At 38.4% G+C, this 18,849-nt stretch overlaps 2 protein-coding genes across 4 annotated transcripts in view; one reads left to right on the plus strand and one right to left on the minus strand.

The window, feature by feature from the left end:
• tspan15 (tetraspanin 15) overlaps nucleotides 1-8,676 on the minus strand; it is a 30,308-nt gene extending 21,632 nt beyond the window's left edge. The window contains exons 1-3 of one of the 3 annotated variants that reach the window (XM_054611498.1): nucleotides 8,653-8,676; nucleotides 8,152-8,364; nucleotides 714-899 (exon numbers count right to left, since the gene is read on the minus strand). In XM_054611498.1, coding sequence (XP_054467473.1) covers nucleotides 714-899; nucleotides 8,152-8,241 — 276 coding nt within the window. In that variant the 5' untranslated portion in view covers nucleotides 8,242-8,364; nucleotides 8,653-8,676. Of the gene's footprint in view, nucleotides 1-713; nucleotides 900-8,151; nucleotides 8,531-8,652 lie in introns of those variants that run through there. The other 2 variants (XM_054611506.1, XM_054611489.1) reach the window with 2 other exon arrangements.
• Nucleotides 8,677-11,723: 3,047 nt separating this feature from the next.
• On the plus strand, nucleotides 11,724-17,782 carry tacr2 (tachykinin receptor 2). Its single transcript, XM_054616087.1, has 8 exons — nucleotides 11,724-11,764; nucleotides 12,476-12,620; nucleotides 13,478-13,773; nucleotides 15,985-16,179; nucleotides 16,664-16,814; nucleotides 16,970-17,089; nucleotides 17,176-17,252; nucleotides 17,344-17,782. The coding sequence occupies exons 1-8, from the start codon at nucleotides 11,724-11,726 to the stop codon at nucleotides 17,678-17,680; spliced, it is 1,362 nt and encodes a 453-aa protein (XP_054472062.1). The 3' UTR covers nucleotides 17,681-17,782.
• The last annotated feature ends 1,067 nt before the right edge of the window (nucleotides 17,783-18,849 follow it).

Raw genomic sequence — 18,849 nt, forward strand, 5'->3', positions numbered from 1 at the left:
ATTAAATTGACGTGGATGTAAACATGTTCCAAAGCTGTTGCCTAGCAACAAAATTCCATTGAATCAGTCTATAGGAATTTGTCTTCACATTAACAAAATTCCACTTTTGAAGAATCAGCAATTTATTTTGAGAGAAACCAGACAAACACTGTGTTATATAGGAATTTGTCTTCACATTATTTGCCTTTCCACATATAACAACACTTTGATCCTCCTCTAGCTCTGCTAGCTAGAGGAGGATGAGCTCTGCTAGCTAGAGGAGGATGAGCCGGCCGGCCGGTCCACCGATGAAAACATCATGACATGACGCCACTTTACCGCTACTGTGACAAACCACGAAAATAAAACATTAAATAAAGAAAACAAAACATTAAATAAAGAGAATGAAACATTAAATAAAGAAAATGTATATGTATGAACAAATGTCTCAATAAAGTTATTGAAAAAAAACAAAACTACTACCCGGCATGCAATGCGCGGTGATCGCCGGTGAACGGTGAATAAATTTGAACACGTCACCATTTTTCTGACGTCACCACATGACGTCACTGCACCGCGACTGTGACAAACCACGAAACATTAAATGAAGAGAACGAAACATTAAATAAAGAAAATGTATATGTATGAACAAATGTCTCAATAAAGTTATTGAAAAAAAAATGACGTCACTGCAAAAAAAAGATCAATTACTTGGCTCTCAGTACACCACTCACCACTTTCAGTAGGGTTATATTATCCCTCAGTGAACCCAAGACTCCAACAAGTGAAACAATAAACATGATGATTCCCAGGAGGATGAGGATTATAGCCGGGGCCAAAAACACTCCCTCCAGCGTCTTGTAGCGTTGTCTCTCCACCTCAGCATAGATGCCAATGCCGAGGATAAAGCCACCTATCAACTGGAAACAAAAGAAAAAGCAGTGAAGACGGGTTAGTCACCAGCTTGAACAAGCAGGTGTCTGAATTTATATAATTTCAGCAGGTTTAAATATGACTTAAAAAAGATACATTCCTCATGATTTCTTTGATTACACAAACACCACAATTTATTATTTAATAGTATTTATAAAGAACTCATTCTCATGGCAGTTCTTGAAATAGTCACAAAATGCATTATATTGTTTTGTGTACACAAACTATGGCTCTGCAAAACAATATGTTACAAAAGGAGAGTTAGGCTTAGGTAAAAAAGAAAAAAGTTTGACCGCCATGAACGTTTAGGCAACAAAAACCCAAACAACCACTGGTCTTGTGGGTTCGATGGACACATCCACCTCCCATCCCGCCCACCATAAGTAGTCTTTGAGGCTATTTAATACTACCTAACTTGCTCTCTGCATAGTCACATGGATGCGTATTATTTGTGTGTCCACCACAAAAAGTCATGGGATCGACAGGTTTTGACATACTATATATCAGATGTACAAATGTGAACTGTGGTTTGATAGCTGTTTCAGTGAATCTGAATGATTTTCAAATCCCCTATTCCATTACATCCGGTCTTTGGTTTCAGCATTTTAAAATTGAATGGTTAATATTAGAAATTAAAGATTGACTAAAACCCAAGTTATGTTGAGTAGTTGTCTATTTAGCTTAATTACCACTTACATTTTATAGCACTGCCCCCTCTTAGTCGACTCATTGTTCCTTTGGTCTTAGTCGCCTAAGATTTCTTTAGTCGATTAAACGTTCTTTATGACACATTTTCAAGAAACTAATGAACACATCTCTGGTAAACAAAAGGTAGTGCTATTGCATGATTCTTTGTGGAGACGCTCAGTTTACAGATCTATTGATTAAATCAACTAATCCAGTGGTTTACACAATGGAATGAATGTTAGTAGGCTAAACATTTTCTTTGGTTAGGACAGTCCTTACAACTTTATGGACATGTTCATTATTATTAAAAAATAATAATAATCACTTAAGAATTATCACAACAGCAGGATATTGTCTTTTCTTCTGTGCTCGAATGGCATCACAATTATCTTTCAACATAAAAGAACGAACTGAGAGGTTCTGAGACAAGGTCATCAAACAAAGGGGATAAACATAATTCTAACACAGCTTAGTTGAATGTTTTGAAAACGGAGAAAAAATAAAAGCTATCTCAAATAGTACTGTGTAGCTGCTAATGGATGCTAATTGCAGGTTGTCTTCTCAAGCATGTGTAAACAGGTCCTTAACATGAAGGTCCCCATTTGATAAGAAATAATTAGCCTGGGCTACATGGTGAGATTTCAGTTTGAGCCTGCAAATGAAAACTTCTAAAACTGCTAAACCATAACCAAGCAGGTACATCCAGTACTGCTGCCTACTAACTGAAGGATATACAGTACCAGTCATAAGTTTGGACACACTTTCTCATTCAATGGTTTTTCTTTATTTTTATTTTTTTCTACATTGTAGATTAATATTGAAGACATCCAAACTATGAAGGAACACATATGGAATTATGTGGTAAACAAACATGCTCAACAAACCAGAATATGTTTTATATTTTTATATTTCTTCAAAGTAGTTGAATGAGAAGGTGTCCAAACTTTTGACTGGTACTGTACGTATACACCATCAACGCTCATTTACATAGAAATTAAAATTGTTAATTTGATCCTTCTTCAAAAGGTCAGTTTAATTAGATTAGAAAAAAAGACTTTATTTAGGAACCACCATGAGCAAATGTAATAATTGTTTCACACTGACCTTTTTAATAATAACAAGACAGATTGAGACAGAGGCTTGATTCTCCTGTCAAATATAAATTGCAGACTATCCAGTCCAGTGCTTTGTGCCTTTTTGTGCCGCACATCTTTAATGTGACATTAGCATACATCAAAGATTCATCAGCAATCAGCATTTTACTAGCGTCTAGAAGGAGATAATAATGCCACAGCAACTGTCACAGCCTACCAGGGACAGAGTGAAGAAAAGCTTTAAGGGTCAGTTCACCCAAATTACAGCCTTAATATTATTTAGCCATGCAGATAGTTTTGGTTGTTAACTGACTGTTCACTGATAAAACATCAATTTTTCAGCACAGCAGTTAACAGTGACATGCAGTCTGATAAAATGCAAGGTCAAACTGTAAAACTGCTATAAGGTGCTATGTGAAGCATATTACCAACAGACATGGCACTCATAAAATCAAGCATCATGATAGCTTTCTTCATTGTGTATTGTTGACAATGACGGTGTAACTACTCTCGATGTTGGGAGTGGTGAGGGCCAAAATGTTAACCGGAAAAAAGAAAAATTCTGGGGAACAAGGATGTTTGAAAAAGCTGTTTCTTTCTTTACCTTTAATGTATAATTGAAATATACACTGAATACAATGAATACATGATAACAAGTTATAATGTCCAAGGGATTTCCTACAATTAGGCTTGGGAAAATCTAAAATTAAAAAGGACACTTACAGTACACAGATCCAATTACCGGAAAATGGCACATGAGCAAATGTAGGACTGTAATGTGATCAGACAGCCGAAGTAACTGGCCAAACCCCAATGACTCATTTATAGCACTGTAACTTTAATATCCTCGTATCCTTTATTCATCCAGGGAGGGTCGAGAGACTCCTAAATTTGAAACATCTGCCTTTCATGTACAATAACACCTCTAGTAATTTACCTGGAAGCTGTTAAACACAATACATCACTCACACACACACGATAATAGGAAAACACACTTTCTTTAAATGCAAATTGGTGTCTACAAATTATGACTTATGATAACATTTTATGCACAAAAGTATAATTGCTGAGATTAAATAGGGCCATAGGGGCATACATAGACACGATGACAGGATTTGATTATCTGCACCAGTTTAATTGGAGGAGAAACTGAGGTTTTTAACAAGACTAACCAGATTTAAACTTAATGTTGACGTCACAAAACATCAACATATGGTGGTTATTATCACTCCAATCTACAGCAGCAGTCATTCATAACAAGAAAAAGGTGGAGTCAAGCTTTTTGATTCAGTCTCAATTTTTCCACGCACGCGCACGCACACACAAAAGCGGTGTCAGACGGTTAGATCACAGCATGTTGCTCCTGCAAACACGTCATTCTTTGACACGTTTGTTGCTAATTGCTGTCTGCCTTCCCATGATTTATCTTCAACCCTTCCAAATTTAGACAAACATGCCGTCGAAGTAGAGGAGAGGAGGAAGGAGGAGAGTTTTTACAGTTGTAGTCATCTGTGAGTTCTGAAGGTCCAAGCACTGTTTATAATCCACCATAATGTCTTTTCCTTACATGTCCCTGCTCGCTGTCTGTAATGGAATCTCGCTGCTGGCTGGTTGCATGCCAACCCTGAACACACTTCAAATCAGCTGACAATATCAAGGCATCATGCCCAGGTTAAGTTGTATAATATAACCTACTACACTCTGCTACAACAATTCCACAGTGCTATTAGTGAGCTTGACTAACTGCTGTGGGGGCAAACAGTCGGTGCACAAACTCAGATGAAGCTGTGACACCAACCAGGCTACAAGCTGCAGACATTGGACAAACATTAGAACTCATAACACTGGTGTGTGTGTTTAGGGAGATGTTCACAGGACGTGAACAGGGACATTGTTCACGTAAAAGTTGCTGAAATGTCGAGGACTGAATTTGTAATGATTCCTTGACACAACAACAGTTGTTATTTCGGTCAGTAAGGAACAAAGTTATCCCAAATATCAGTGCAATAACAACTGTTGAGCAGTCAAAAGTCTAAGACTCGCATTAAACTGGGAAGTCCCAACATGTGCATAAGTTTCAGTTTGAATATGAGCGACTAGGTGCTCAATCAACCCTCATTGGGTAAATAAAGGTTAAGAAAAGCACATATTTTCATACAGCAGACTGAATTGAAATCAACCCACAGGAAGAAGACGTTGAGAGCTGAGATCAAAGTTGCTTCAAAACAAGATCTCAGATTTACTTTAAAACATGACCTTTGGAATATTCATTTTACTTTATCATGCTTCGCTTTAGTTTTGGTTTTAGTCTTTGTCAACTGCACCACCTTTGATCATAAACAGGAAATACCTCGTGTATTGTTTCTCCAACCTATGCTGTTTCGCTTGGCCGTTTGCCATTTAATAATAAAAAAAAAAGTCTCAAAGCATGACAGAAAGATCTAATTATACTCTTACAGCTTCCTTTTTAGGTAGTTCAACCGATCAATTAATTAATGAGAAAGCAAAGGTTTGAGGCTGAAAACATGTCAGTGAAATGGGCGACAGACTAAATCACTACCACAGAACTTAAGCCAATAACTTAAGCCAATAAAGCTGCCTGCTGTATGAGCATTTGTTGTTTCCATCACTTATTACAAGAAATGTGGGAACAACATGCACTCAATTACCGTAGAAATACATTTCAATTACTCCCACACACGTTTCATCAAAAAATTGGCAAAAAACTGTTGGTGTTGATTTGAATAAAAGAGCACTCACTTTAATGCGGAGTGTGTGACCATTTGCTACGGTCAACGTTTCCTGGAGGATGCGACAATATGACCAAAACTGCTCTTTATTCTTGACAGTATCACGCTGACATAAGCCACATTCCTCAGAGACGCCGTCTGGTGAGAATGTCTCTTTAACATCATGCCTGAATCAACTAGCTGTATGAGCAAAGTAAATATAACTCGTTCATCTGTTTCACCTCTTCTATCAAGGCAGCATTCATTCTCCATAATAAACCCATTACTGACTCCATCTGCCTCACCATCCCACTCACTCTCCACTTCTCTCTTTTCATGAATAAACGGTTCAGAAATGTCCCAGAGAGGAAACAAATAACTGATTTTCTTTCTATGGGAAGTGTTGTGTCAATCTACCATCTGTCTGCACAAATATATAATCTGTCATGTTGTCTATGACAGGGAGCAGCTGCAGGGTCTGGCTATGTTGCACATAAACCTTTATTCCTTATTTTAAAAAAACTGACATAATGAAAGCCATCAGACTATTTTGTTCCAGTTTTATCAAAGTTGTTTCAAGATATTTGTTGAAACACATCATCTTAGAACATATTAAAGCACTAAACCACTTGAATTGGACAAAGAGTTAGACAATGATCCCTTGCAGCTGAAGATGTTTGACTCTTAAGGTCTGTTCCTACCAAACGTGAACAATTCGTGCAAATGATTTGCGCGTCAATTAAAAAAATTGACTTTTGCTCACGTCAATGTCATAATTCGGTTATTTCTGTTGCATAACAATATAGATATTGATACATTGATCCATTTGGTGTCACAGCGCAAACAGTTTGTCAAACAAGATTATGACAACAAAATGTATCTTTTTGGTCACTTGGGGGCAGCAGAAACAAGTTGTGAACTCAACATTGACATATCATCATCTTATAATTTGATTTGGTAAACTTGTTAGCAAAAAAGTTGTTTATTTACACATCCAGATGTTACAGAGCAATGTAATGATTTATTTTGAGTCTTATTTGTGTCTGACTGATGGTCATAAGTCCTGTATTGACTCTCTTTCATCTTTGTTTTTCGTCTCTACCAACTCCTCAGGGAAATATCTTTCTCTTTAGCTGCTAAACGCTCGACTATGTTTATCAGCGAGTTGGCCCTCTGCAAGCCTAAACATCTCCACAGGCTGAGAGTACATCTAGCCAACCTGAGAAGCAAGAACCTAAAGAAGTGCATTCCTCCACCCGTTTCTAAAATATTACAAATATAATTGATAACTTTGAATCCTCTAGGCTAGATCTCTCCCTCGCAGCTCTGCCGGTTCCACCACTTCTCTGTCCTCTGTCCGACTGTGGCATGCAGCTCCAACTTACGATGCATCAACGTGCTGAAGCTTTATTACAGCAACTATTGAGAGCAACAGACTCTTAAAGAAAATACTTTAAAATGAAAGACAATTTGAAACTAGCCAAGACGCCTTAATATCCCCCATAGCTACGGAGGGGGTTGATGAGATGACTCAGCATCCTGCTGAGAGAAATGGAGAAGAGGAAGAATGGTTCAAACTGAACCTCAACAAAGAAGTCGACCAGGTTCCCAAGAAATCAGAATCAACTGACACACGGTGAGAGATGAAAGACTACAGACTACAATCATCCAACAACTTTCAAGATGCAGAGATTTCCAGATGTAAATTAGTTTTATCTTTCTAGGCCAAATAAATTAAATTCACATAATAAAATAATCAGATAGAAATATTAATAAAACAGATCAATATGCTTTAGACTTAAAGATCTAAATTAAATTTAAACTAGAACTAATATAAAAGGAGCAAGGAGCCATTTCACGTCATAAACTGTCCCCTCAATGCACCTTTAATCATAGTAGGGTCTTACATTTAATTTTTGTCGTGTTGACTACCTTCTTTTTTTCTTTTTTTTTTTTTTTTTTTTTTTTTTTTTTTTTTTTTTAAAATCGGTTTGATTGTAAACCACACACTATTCAGCTATAATGTTTTGATGTTCTGTCTCTTTGACAAAAAAAGGGAACAGATAAAATATCTCAAAACTTTAGTAGATATGCCTGAGTATACCCAATTTGTTGCTAACATGCAGAATATGCTGCTTGGCAAACTGAACAATAGGCCCACAATTACTAGACCAACCCTGTCATTTAGAGCAATTTAATGATGTTATGTCACTCTCTTACATTTCATAACATTGTTGCCTGTCATCTGGTGACTCACACGTGAGAAAATGGCACATGCAGCTTGTGGAATCTCCCAGGAAGAACAAAAACTCAATATAGCCTACTGTTCCTCTTTATCTGCTCCTTCGTTGTGTTTACCCAGTAGGGGTCAGGCAGGTAGGGGCAGGGTAAAGGTGCACAGAGGAGGGTGTGGCCACATTGTAGCAGACAGATGATTATCAAACTCAAAATAAAACTACTCCACAGGTACAACACCTGTCCCTTTAAAACTTTTTAACACAACTGAAAGCTGCGATTTTAAAATTGGTTAAAATGTGGAACATTGATCAATAACAACATTTATTATAATTCCTTTCCATGGAGGTGAACGCACACACACACACACACACACACACACACACACACACACACACACACACACACCCTGTCTGTCTGCGCCCTCAACACCGGGATATTTGCGCGAACACAGTAACTCCTTGTAAACAGATTATTATAATGACGTTACTCACCCACCAGCTGATGGCATAACCGAACAGGACGAATTTGAGGAAAATGTATGAGCATCGCTGACAGTATCGGACACCGTCGTTGTCGGACATCGTGTCTGCCTGAGGACAGTTGACTCCTGTGCTGTTGACAACTCACTTCCGCGTTGTCCTCGTCACCGCACCTGGGAGCGCAGGAGCGATGGATGGGCAGGGAGGTTCACGGGCTGAAGTAAACTGAAATGGATATGGAGGGAGAGTATCACGTTAAAACGTCAATCTGTCGATGAGATCTGGAATGATCGATGAGGTTGATGAAATACACTAGTTTTTGAACCGATTAATCTGAATGCGTCAGGGGCGTATCCAAGAAGTATTGGCTCATTGCACTTATCCTCTTTTCCTTAATTTAAACAAATACAAGTCTCACTGAGTATGAGATTCGGTTAGAAGCCCCTTTTTGAAAGTGGTTTGGCAAGAAAGATTGCAAAAGAAAATAGTGCAACAACTCCATGTAACACTGACTTCCCTTCCTTCTTCTACAGCGTAATTTCCACAATGCCAGCAAAATGACCTACCCTGTATTGATCTGTGAATTCAGGAATCCCCCCCCCAAAACAAAAACAAAAATGCGAAAAAGAGAGTTGACCTTTGTCTTGCACATAGATACAAAGTGGTGATAATTTGTATATGTCAACAAATACCAACTGACTTGTGTTGCACATTTATATATATAATCTATGTAGGACACTGATACACTAATTTAAAAAATGCATGGGCCTCAGAGAGAACATGGTAAAGTGTGTAAGCATTGCAGAGACATGAAAGGCAAACACGGTTTTATCTCTGCTTTATTAAGCATGGTCTTTAATGTGGCCATTAAGCAGCATATTACAGAATAACTCAAAACATGTAACTTTGCCCCCTAGTGGTGAAGTACAGCAGTACTCAGACTATACAATTAATCATCCCTATTGTGTTGTGTCAGGGACTGGATCATCTCAAGGACATGGCCCTTAAATCCTTTAGAGAAATTGACAAAATGTGGACTTTGGAGCATCTAAATTGGGACTACCACACTTACTTCCATTTTGTTTGAGGTATCAATCCAGTTTGGGAGCCTTTCTATTGCCTCTTAATGACTTCCAACATGGCGATGGCTGAGCCGGCTGCATGCAGACAGCTTGTCTCTGGCCAACCATCGCCCATAGTGTTTGCAGTGCTTTTGGCACAATTGGCTCTGGTCAACACTTATCAGCAGCTGTTCAGCCAATGAAGTGTGTTGAGTCGATAAGAGGGAGCTGTCTGATTGGATGTTCACTCAAGTGAATCACTATTTGTTAGTTTTGCCTTTTATTTATCTCATCTTTTTTTTATCACTTCCACCTTTCCTTCTCCTCTTCATCAAGCAAAATACCTTTGGCTGACAAAGTAAAGCAAAGTAAAGCAAACCTGTGCTGTTTTGTATTCAGAGTTTAACACAAGCTAGTTTAGATTCACTTTGGTAGAACATGGTTTTTTTTGGTCTTTCAGTCAAGTTTTTCTGGACTAGGAACACAGACAACTGACTTTAGTTTGTGCAAAATATTCCTACATGTCAGCGGTCAGATGTAGTCTTTCAAATGTGCCCAGGTTCAATATTGAACAGAAGATGAGAGGAAGTGTCTTTGTTTCTGCTAGATCATGGTAGACATGTGTTTCATCCCTTCCTCATTAGTGTCACAGTCACTATTGTTATTCGTCCCTCTACAGTGACTCTGCTTCGATTCACTCAGGAGTATTCGTACACTTACACCAGCTTGGTAAAAACCTTTATTTCCCCTGCCTGCCTATGCCCTTCAACATGCCCTTCACCAGGCCCTGCTGACCAATAAGGATTTCTGAGCATGTGAAAGTACACACTTGCAGTGCATACTGTACACACACACCATCGAAAAGAACTGAGTGAGTTCAGCTGAAGTCAACAGGCTTTACCTCTATCTGTTCTTTTCTGTGCAAACACATGCGAACACATAGAGTAGATTTCCCCTGAGAGGGAGGGAGAGTCACAGAGAGCAGGAGAGAGGAGAGACACAAAAAACAGTACAAATGCGAGGAGGAATAACAACAATTTGCTAGTTATTTTCAGTGGTAATAAAAGCAACAGAAAGAACAAGAAGAGGTATAACAATAAGACAGAGAAGAAAAGAGGCCATCACACATCGAAAGCAGAACATTTGCTTAACACAGAGTACCTGTTGTAGAGAAACCAAAATAAGGTTATTGCAATGGCCCCACATCACCATTATAGGTACGTGGCTGAGTTAAAAAGGATATATTTATACTATATATCTCTGTTTAAACACGCATGCATTGATGCAAAGCATGAGTTTCGAGAAATACCAGGACAATGCCAGTACTGCCCAGTCTTCATATGCCCTTTTACATGCACTCAAATTGTAATACTTATATTTATATTCACAGTTTTAAACCAGCAGCACATAAACACTGACTCATTCAATCTCTGGGGAGACATTTAAGTGTTTTGCCATGTTTCAGATGCCACAGCTTCTAACAAGAAGTAGAGTGCAGATTTATTTTTCTAAATGTGTGGCTGCCAATAACTGAAAACACAGAGCTGCACTTTACTTCTGCATGGATTATCAACCCCTTTTTCAACTCTGTAACTCCCTCAGTTCATCTCAGATACATTTTCAACCTGTGAGGAGCACTTCAGTAACAGTAATCCAGATCTCAAGAAGACCCCTCAATAGAGCACCTCCTTGCTTTTTCACAGAGAGCTTATTCAATGTGTGTGATCTGTGGATGTACCTCTCTCTTTTTTCTGTTTCATTAACCAGTCATGTAGTTCTGTATTTTTCCATCTAAACCAAGGCTGACATCCAAGCTGTCAGCCTTGGTTTAGATGGGGCCATCCAGAGCCAACACATGCCTTCAATTGATGCCACTCCTCCTCTTACTGTTTCAATATTTATTCGTTTTTTAATCTTTATTTGAATTTTCTCACATTTATCTCAGACAATAGATTCAGGGAATCAGAGTCTGGGACAGAGCAGTTGATTTTTTTTCTGACTTTCATTCATACCTTTCTCCCTCTCTCTCTCTCTCTCTCTCTCTCTCTCTCTCTCTCTCTCTCTCTCTCTCTCTCTCTCTTGTTGGCGATTTTTTTCTGACTTTCATTCATACCTTTCTCCCCTCTCTCTCTCTCTCTCCCTCTCTCTCTCTCTCTCTCTCTCTCTCTCCTCTCTCTCTCTCTCTCTCTCTCTCTCTCTCTCTCCCTCTCCCTCTCTCTCTCTCTCTCTCTCCCTCTCTCTCTCTCTCTCTCTCTCTCTCTCTCTCTCTCTCTTGTTGGCGCAGCTCCACGCGCACAGTCGCGTGCCTGTGTCAGTGCACCTCTCAGTAACTCTCAGCAGCTTTGTACCGTAATCAGCTAGTTACACATTCCAGGAGAGAGGGAAGGAGTGTGTGTATGTGTGTGTGTCAGAGAGAGAGAGAGAGTAGAGATGTCTTGATGGATTATTGGATGGACTGGATGTCCATTACGCACAAGGAGTCTATTTTATGGAGACATTATTTAGTATGGATTGGACAAACTGATGTTCAAACTGACAACTCAGCCGCGTAACCAGAGAGGTAAGCCAGATGAGAGACATATGGATCTTGTCTCATAATTGTGCAGAACATCTTTCACTGGTTCCGTCCAATGCATGAATTCATCACTTGTGGCTGTTGCGCCTATATTGCAGCCAAAGAAAATGTCTGTGAGCCAAATGCCCGTGATGCACGTTGTCTAATATTTTTTACGAGTATAAAAACAGTTAAACATATTTAACGTATTATAATACCAATCAAATGTGGACTGAAACAAAGTGCAGCTTTCTTTAACGCACAAGGGCATGGTTTAATACAACTAACATGGGCTACTGAAAGATAAGGTTATCAGTAGGTGTGGAAGTTGCCATAATAGTGATATGATGTATGATTATTAACTAAGGCCACTCTGCTGATGTTCAGCGAGCAGAATGCTAATTTCACAATTGACGTGATTCTATGCCTAAAATCTGAAAAGCATAGATGTTTCAGGGTTCAAATACTTAAATGAAATATCATTAACTATCTTGAAACTATCTGTACATATCAAGAAATCATAGGGAAATATAGCTAGACTTTTACAACAGCTTGTATGAACTGCATGAGATATTTCCAAATGAAGTGATAGTTGAGGTGACTCCACTAGAAGATCATGAGACGACAGAAAGGTTAAATTTTCCTCCTGTAAATCTCTCATTGTGCCCCATTAAGCATGACGCACATACACCTAAACCTAAAGTTTCTGTCACCAGTACAGGGAGAAGAATATGGACGCCGAGGGTCTGTTACAACATATTGATCGAGACATGGAGGCCACTTCATTGCCGTTTTCAGTGACCACCGACTGGCTGGAGGACGGGAACGAGACGATTGGGAATCAGTTCCAGCAGCCGGACTGGCAGGTGGGAGAATACGGATCAGAGATGAAACCTGGAAGGATTTAGGGATGACTCCATCAAATGCGTGAATGAATTAACGATATCCTATTGCAGTTGCTTTATAAAACCACTACTACAAACCAAACCAAACAAATGTTTTTTAAGTGTTTGTTTAAAAAAATGCAGAGATGGTCCTTTAGGATGTATGAAAATTGTAAATAAAAATGACAAGCATCCTAAATGTTTTGCACAGCCCCTGACAAATATATGTAAAATAAACAACTAAGTCCACTTTAAGTATTTTCAGGCAAATATTATATTATTATCTAATAATTTTTCATTTGATATTATATATACATATTTTATTTGTGCCCTAAGGCATCATAACTATTTTGATTGTTATGATGCCTTATGAACTGCTTACTGTAGCTACACGTACAGTATATATATATATATTTTTACGATCCTCTTCTCTTTCCTTCCTTATCTCTCCTCTCGTCTGGTCTCCTCCTCTCTCATCTCATTACATCTCCTCTCATCCTCCCTCCTTTCCTTTCCTCTCCTCTCATCTTGCCTTCTCTCCTCCATTCTCCTCTACCCCCCTCTCCTCTCTTCTTTGTGTTCTTTCCTCCCATTTTGTCTGCACTCCTCTTTTCTCCTCTCCTTTTCCTTATCTTTTCTTTACCCCTCTCTCCTCTTCTCTTGCTCTAACCTCCCCTCCTTTTCCTCTCCTATTCATCTCCTCTCCTCTTCCTCTTCCTATTCATCTCCTCTCCTCTCCTCTCCTCTCTCTCCTCTCCTCTTCCTCTTCCTATTCCTCTCCTCTCCTCTTCCTCTTCCTCTTCCTCTTCCTCTCCTCTCCTCTTCCTCTCCTCTCTCAGGTGGCTCTGTGGGCTATAGCCTACTCCCTCATCATCCTGGTGTCCATCACTGGCAATGTTACAGTGATCTGGATTATTCTTGCTCACAGACGCATGAGGACCGTTACCAACTACTTCATCGTCAACCTGGCCTTCTCTGACGTTTCCATGGCAACCTTCAACACTCTTTTTAACTTTGTCTATGCCCTTCACAATGACTGGTACTTTGGCCTGGGCTACTGCCGATTTCAGAACTTCTTCCCCATCACTGCCATGTTTTCGTCAATATACTCGATGGCTGCCATCGCAGTGGACAGGTAAGAAAGCTCTCTCACAAAACGCGCTAAGAAAACATTAAGTTTAAGTTGAACATTTCATTGTTTATCAAAGTTGAATTACAGCTAAGCAGAAGCTCTCATCCAAACTGAGAACCTCAGAAACTGTTTTGTACCAAATACTTGACATTAATAGGAGGACTTATCCTCATCTCCTTATCCTCATCAATGCAGCTCAATTTAGGAGCTGCATTATGAAAACAGTAAAAAAAAGAAGGATATATGACCACTTCAACTCAACAGTATGGAAATTATGTTGTATTTGCAAATAACCCACTTAACTGCTACATTTTTACTCTATCGGTGATATATTGATGATTTCTTCCTTTATGGATTTGAATTATGGTAGATAAATGTGCTTAACATACTGGTTGATAAGTATCAAATATCCTGAAAACTATTCATACGACCATATTTTGGTCTTTAATGGCAGATACAGGCTGGCCTAATACAATATCTTTCATCAGTTAATTCTGCACACTGCAGTTTTCCAGAGCATCTTTTTCCAGAGCATCTTTTTCAGGGGTTTACCATTTGAGATCCGGTACTGATATCACTTCATATCATCAGCAGCAGAAACTGTTTACCCAGGAAAATGTTACATGAAGGAGATATGGGTCAACAAGCAGCAGAGATACAGATGTCATTAATGGGTACTGGAGCATGAATCGTCAGTCTGTTTAGTCTTTAGTCAGAAACTGTGCTTAACATATATAAATACGCCATACGCAAGGATCAGACCAGGTGTTAAATCTATTTATAGATCAATAATTCCTCCTCATTACTTTCCAATTTGTTAAATCATCTGCATTCATAAAATTATTCTCTACCACCTCCACATTGCAGCGTTAATCCTTTACAGGTGGGTCTGACGTGACTTGTTCCAACCAAAAAAGATTTAAGAGTGACATTAGGATTAACAAAAATCATTAAGGGGCAAAACCTGAGAATGTGTTTTTTTACAAAACCGATCTAGAACTACTTACTACATGAAAAACATTATTTTCTCTTATTTTTTGATTATTTGTAATTTGCAGTTTAATATATCTGCTTATTTTAGGGTTCACTAACATGTTTCAACAAGTTTACATTTTTTTTCTTTTCATTTATGCTCCACTGACTGCAACACATTAAAACAAAAATGTCGATGAAATTGTATCTTTTAATGCAAATAATTTTATGAAAGATCACACATTTTTTATCCATAAAGCTAAAAAATGGTGGGAAAACATTTAAATACAGTCACAATGTTGGTCCTGTTCAAAAATCAAATTAATGATTCATAGTCAGAGTTTAATCATTAGATTATAATGGTAATAAAACTGAGTAATGCTGTTAAGCAAATTAATAAATCTGTACTGAACTTGCCATAGCTACCATGGTTACTTATTTATTATCATTACTCTACCTCTGCTGACATAACGTTCCCTGCTTGTCTTACACGGCTATCAGTAGACAGACTGGGCCGATACAACAGAGGGCACTGTTGCTCTTCAACATAGTACATTTTACACGTTCTTGTTCTTGCACATCAGATATGCAAATACACACAGTCGTCTATGATCAGTGAAATTGCATATAAATATTCAGCGAGTCTTCACTGTTATTATTTCTCTGTTTCATTATTCAGGAATGAATCAGACCTCTCTTTAATTAAGCTAATCGCCTCAGCTAAAGCACATATCAAGTGGACAGAATCAGTGCAGTCATTTTATTAACATCTCATTTAGAGTCAGGGCTTCAACTTTCAATTTAAGTGAAAGCACTAATTGGTGCCTTCTTTCATCATTATTCGTTTTATATTACAGAATATTTGTATCATAAAGCTTTTAAGGTTGAGAACAAAATGTATTCAGGATGATGGATTACAAGGAAAGGTATCACATGGATGAACACATTTTCTCCTTCGAACTATTGTTTAATATAAATTCTCTGTATTGATAAATTATATTGTTAGATAACTTTTTGATTACCTTGAGTGATGAGAATTAAAATTATTATTTCACAGCTCATAGTTTGATGGATGAGTGGGTGTATTTTCTAATAAAAATAGCTTTACTTTGAACAATCTGTGGCACAGATGCCCGCTCACAGAAGATCCTTCATTAAGTCACTTTGGTTCCTCTGAGTTAAACATCAGATTACTGTGTAAAAGATAGATATGAATGAATAAACCTTTTTATGTTCTTCCAGGTACATGGCCATCATCCACCCTCTGAAGCCCCGCCTCTCCTCCACCTCTACAAAGGTTGTGATTGCCCTGATTTGGATTGTAGCAATATTACTGGCGTTCCCTCAGTGCTACTACAGCGTGACAATATTTTACTACCCAAGAACCGTTTGCATGGTCGACTGGCCTGACGACTATGGAGGAACACATCAACTAAGGTGAAAGTACAAAATTGATGATAAAAAAACACAGACAGTGACATTTACAACAAATCTGATCCGTAATATAAAACAGCACATTATCAACACAAAGATGGTGTCTGTATGATTGATACACTCACTGCTAAGGGATTTATAAGGGGACACTAATGAAAATCACTTGACAAGATGTTATTATAATAAACATTTATAAAAAAATCTAGGACTGTGGGCCTTATGTGAACGGTACAGACAGATGGTTTGTCTGTGTTGCTCCAAAGGTTTGTAGCAGTTGTAATCGTTTTTTATTTACCTTTATAAATGGTTATGCTTTTTTTCCATTTGTTAACTATCTACACTTTCAAATGTTGGTAATGTATGCTGACAGAGTATAAATATCAACCAGAGGGACCCTGCAAAAAATGTGGCCTTACATAACTTCACACACCTGAAACCATTAAACTATCAGCTTCACATTTTTCTCTCTCTCTCTCTCCTTCTGCAGTTACCAGTTTGCAGTGATATTGCTGATCTACCTGCTCCCTCTACTGGTGATGCTGGTGACCTACAGTGTCGTTGGTCGATCGCTGTGGGGTGGGCACATCCCTGGAGAGGCGACAGACCATTACCACAGCCAGATAACAGCCAAGAGAAAGGTCGAACAGTTTCAATCTTCTACTGTTGTAAACTATAAGTCTGGGCTTCCGACACGTCGCCTCACTATTAATAAGTTTGTCATTGCTGAATTGAACTAGGAATTTAAAGTATGGCAAAATTGACGTAGTTTTCCTCTTGGTGTGATTTCTCATAGGTGGTGAAGATGATGGTTGTAGTTGTGGTGACCTTTGCCCTTTGCTGGTTGCCCTACCACATCTACTTCATATTGGGATCATTTAACAGAGACATTTATAAACAACATTACATCCAACAGGTTAGCAGCTGCTCTTCTGTCTGTCATTCATTATTTTTAGTCTGACGGATTTAATCACAGGGCATCATGTTTACTTTCTTTTTCAGGTGTATCTGGCCATATTCTGGTTGGCGATGAGTTCGACCATGTACAATCCCATCATCTACTGCTGTCTAAACCAAAGGTAAAATATATATCCACACACAGAAACTCCCTTTAGGTTCCAGAATCCTAAAACTCAAGGCAGAAAAATTAATTCTCCTTTGTTTCTGCAGGTTTCGTGCTGGTTTTCGCCATGCGTTTGCGTGGTGTCCCTTCATCAAAGTGACGGAGGAGGACAGGATGGAGCTGCAGCACACACACACTTTCAGAGTCACCATGACACGCAGCCACCGCAAAGACAGTTCTTACACACACACCTCCATCAAAACAAACAACACCTGCGACGCAAACGCGGCTGTCAACACTGAGATAAACACAGAGAGAGATGCGTCCATGCAGCTTAAAAAACAGATACCAACAAACACATTCAGCGTACACGACACACGTGCAGAGAAGAGGGCGTACGATACAAAATCCCCAGCTGCCAAACTTATGCAGCACACCCACTGATTACTGAATCAAATCATGATGAGGATATTATTGATGGGAAGGTAACAGGGTTTTTCTAGAGCAACAGAGCTGATAACAAATAGACTGCAGCCAATAGAGACAGAAGAGAGCCTGTTGACAAAGTTGAACAAACTATGGTGACATTCATCACTGTGGAAAACATTTTAGTAAAGAGTTGTTCATTGGACCTGACTTGGTACCAATAACTTTTTTTGTGAAAGAGGGATATCAATGAATGTGACTATCAAGTTGATGGTCATATGAGCATGTGAAAATATAGTAATATATGAAGTAACAACAAATGCTTATTGGACAACAAGAGTGGCTTATTGTTGCATTGATGGAAAAAGTCTGTAGATAAATCCCTCCATCATTCATTACTTTTACTGAAGCCCTTTTTCCTTCCTCCTCTGTCTATCATCTACACTCTTTCCCCCAACACTGACTTTTTACTAACTTTTTCTCTACTTTTAAGGAAAACTGTGGATGTTTTTGTGTATTTACTGGTTTTCAACAGCATGGAATGGATCAACAGTCCACTGGCATCAGCACCAAGCCTTAATAATGTTGTTTTTAAGTGTTTTCGTCTTTAAAAAAATAACTTTTTCTCATAGAAACATTTTCTATTTGATTTCTTCACCAATCATTGGCAGTCATGACATATATATATATATATATAATAACAAACAAAATCCATGTTACTGTCACAAAATCCTGGAGCAGTGGGCAGTTACTATACAGCACCCTTTATAAACTAAGACTCAGTAGCAGTGAGGGCACCACCCCTTTGTCTAACATAAATTCATTATCAACATTGACATTAACTGATTATTATTCATTTCAGAAGGATAAAATAGCTTTGAATTTACCTTATTTCATAGACTTTGCTGGATCTCCCTCATCATTCATTAAATGATGAACACTTATCTGTTACTGTACAGTACTATTATTTTGACAAATCTGTCACATGGTGTGCATTCATTCAGCATGTTGCTCATACTTTGTGAATTCACTGGTTCATAAGACTGTATTTCAGTGTACAGTAGAGTCCAGATTAAAAGTCGAAGTGCTGCTACTTAGAAGAATGTGTTGTAAAATGTAATCTATTGAGTATATAAATGTAAAACATGCAGATGAAGTGGAAATGGAATTATGGGACTTGTCCAGTA

This window comes from Anoplopoma fimbria, chromosome 2 (assembly GCF_027596085.1).
Source record: "Anoplopoma fimbria isolate UVic2021 breed Golden Eagle Sablefish chromosome 2, Afim_UVic_2022, whole genome shotgun sequence".
In the NCBI taxonomy this organism is placed as follows: domain Eukaryota; kingdom Metazoa; phylum Chordata; class Actinopteri; order Perciformes; family Anoplopomatidae; genus Anoplopoma; species Anoplopoma fimbria.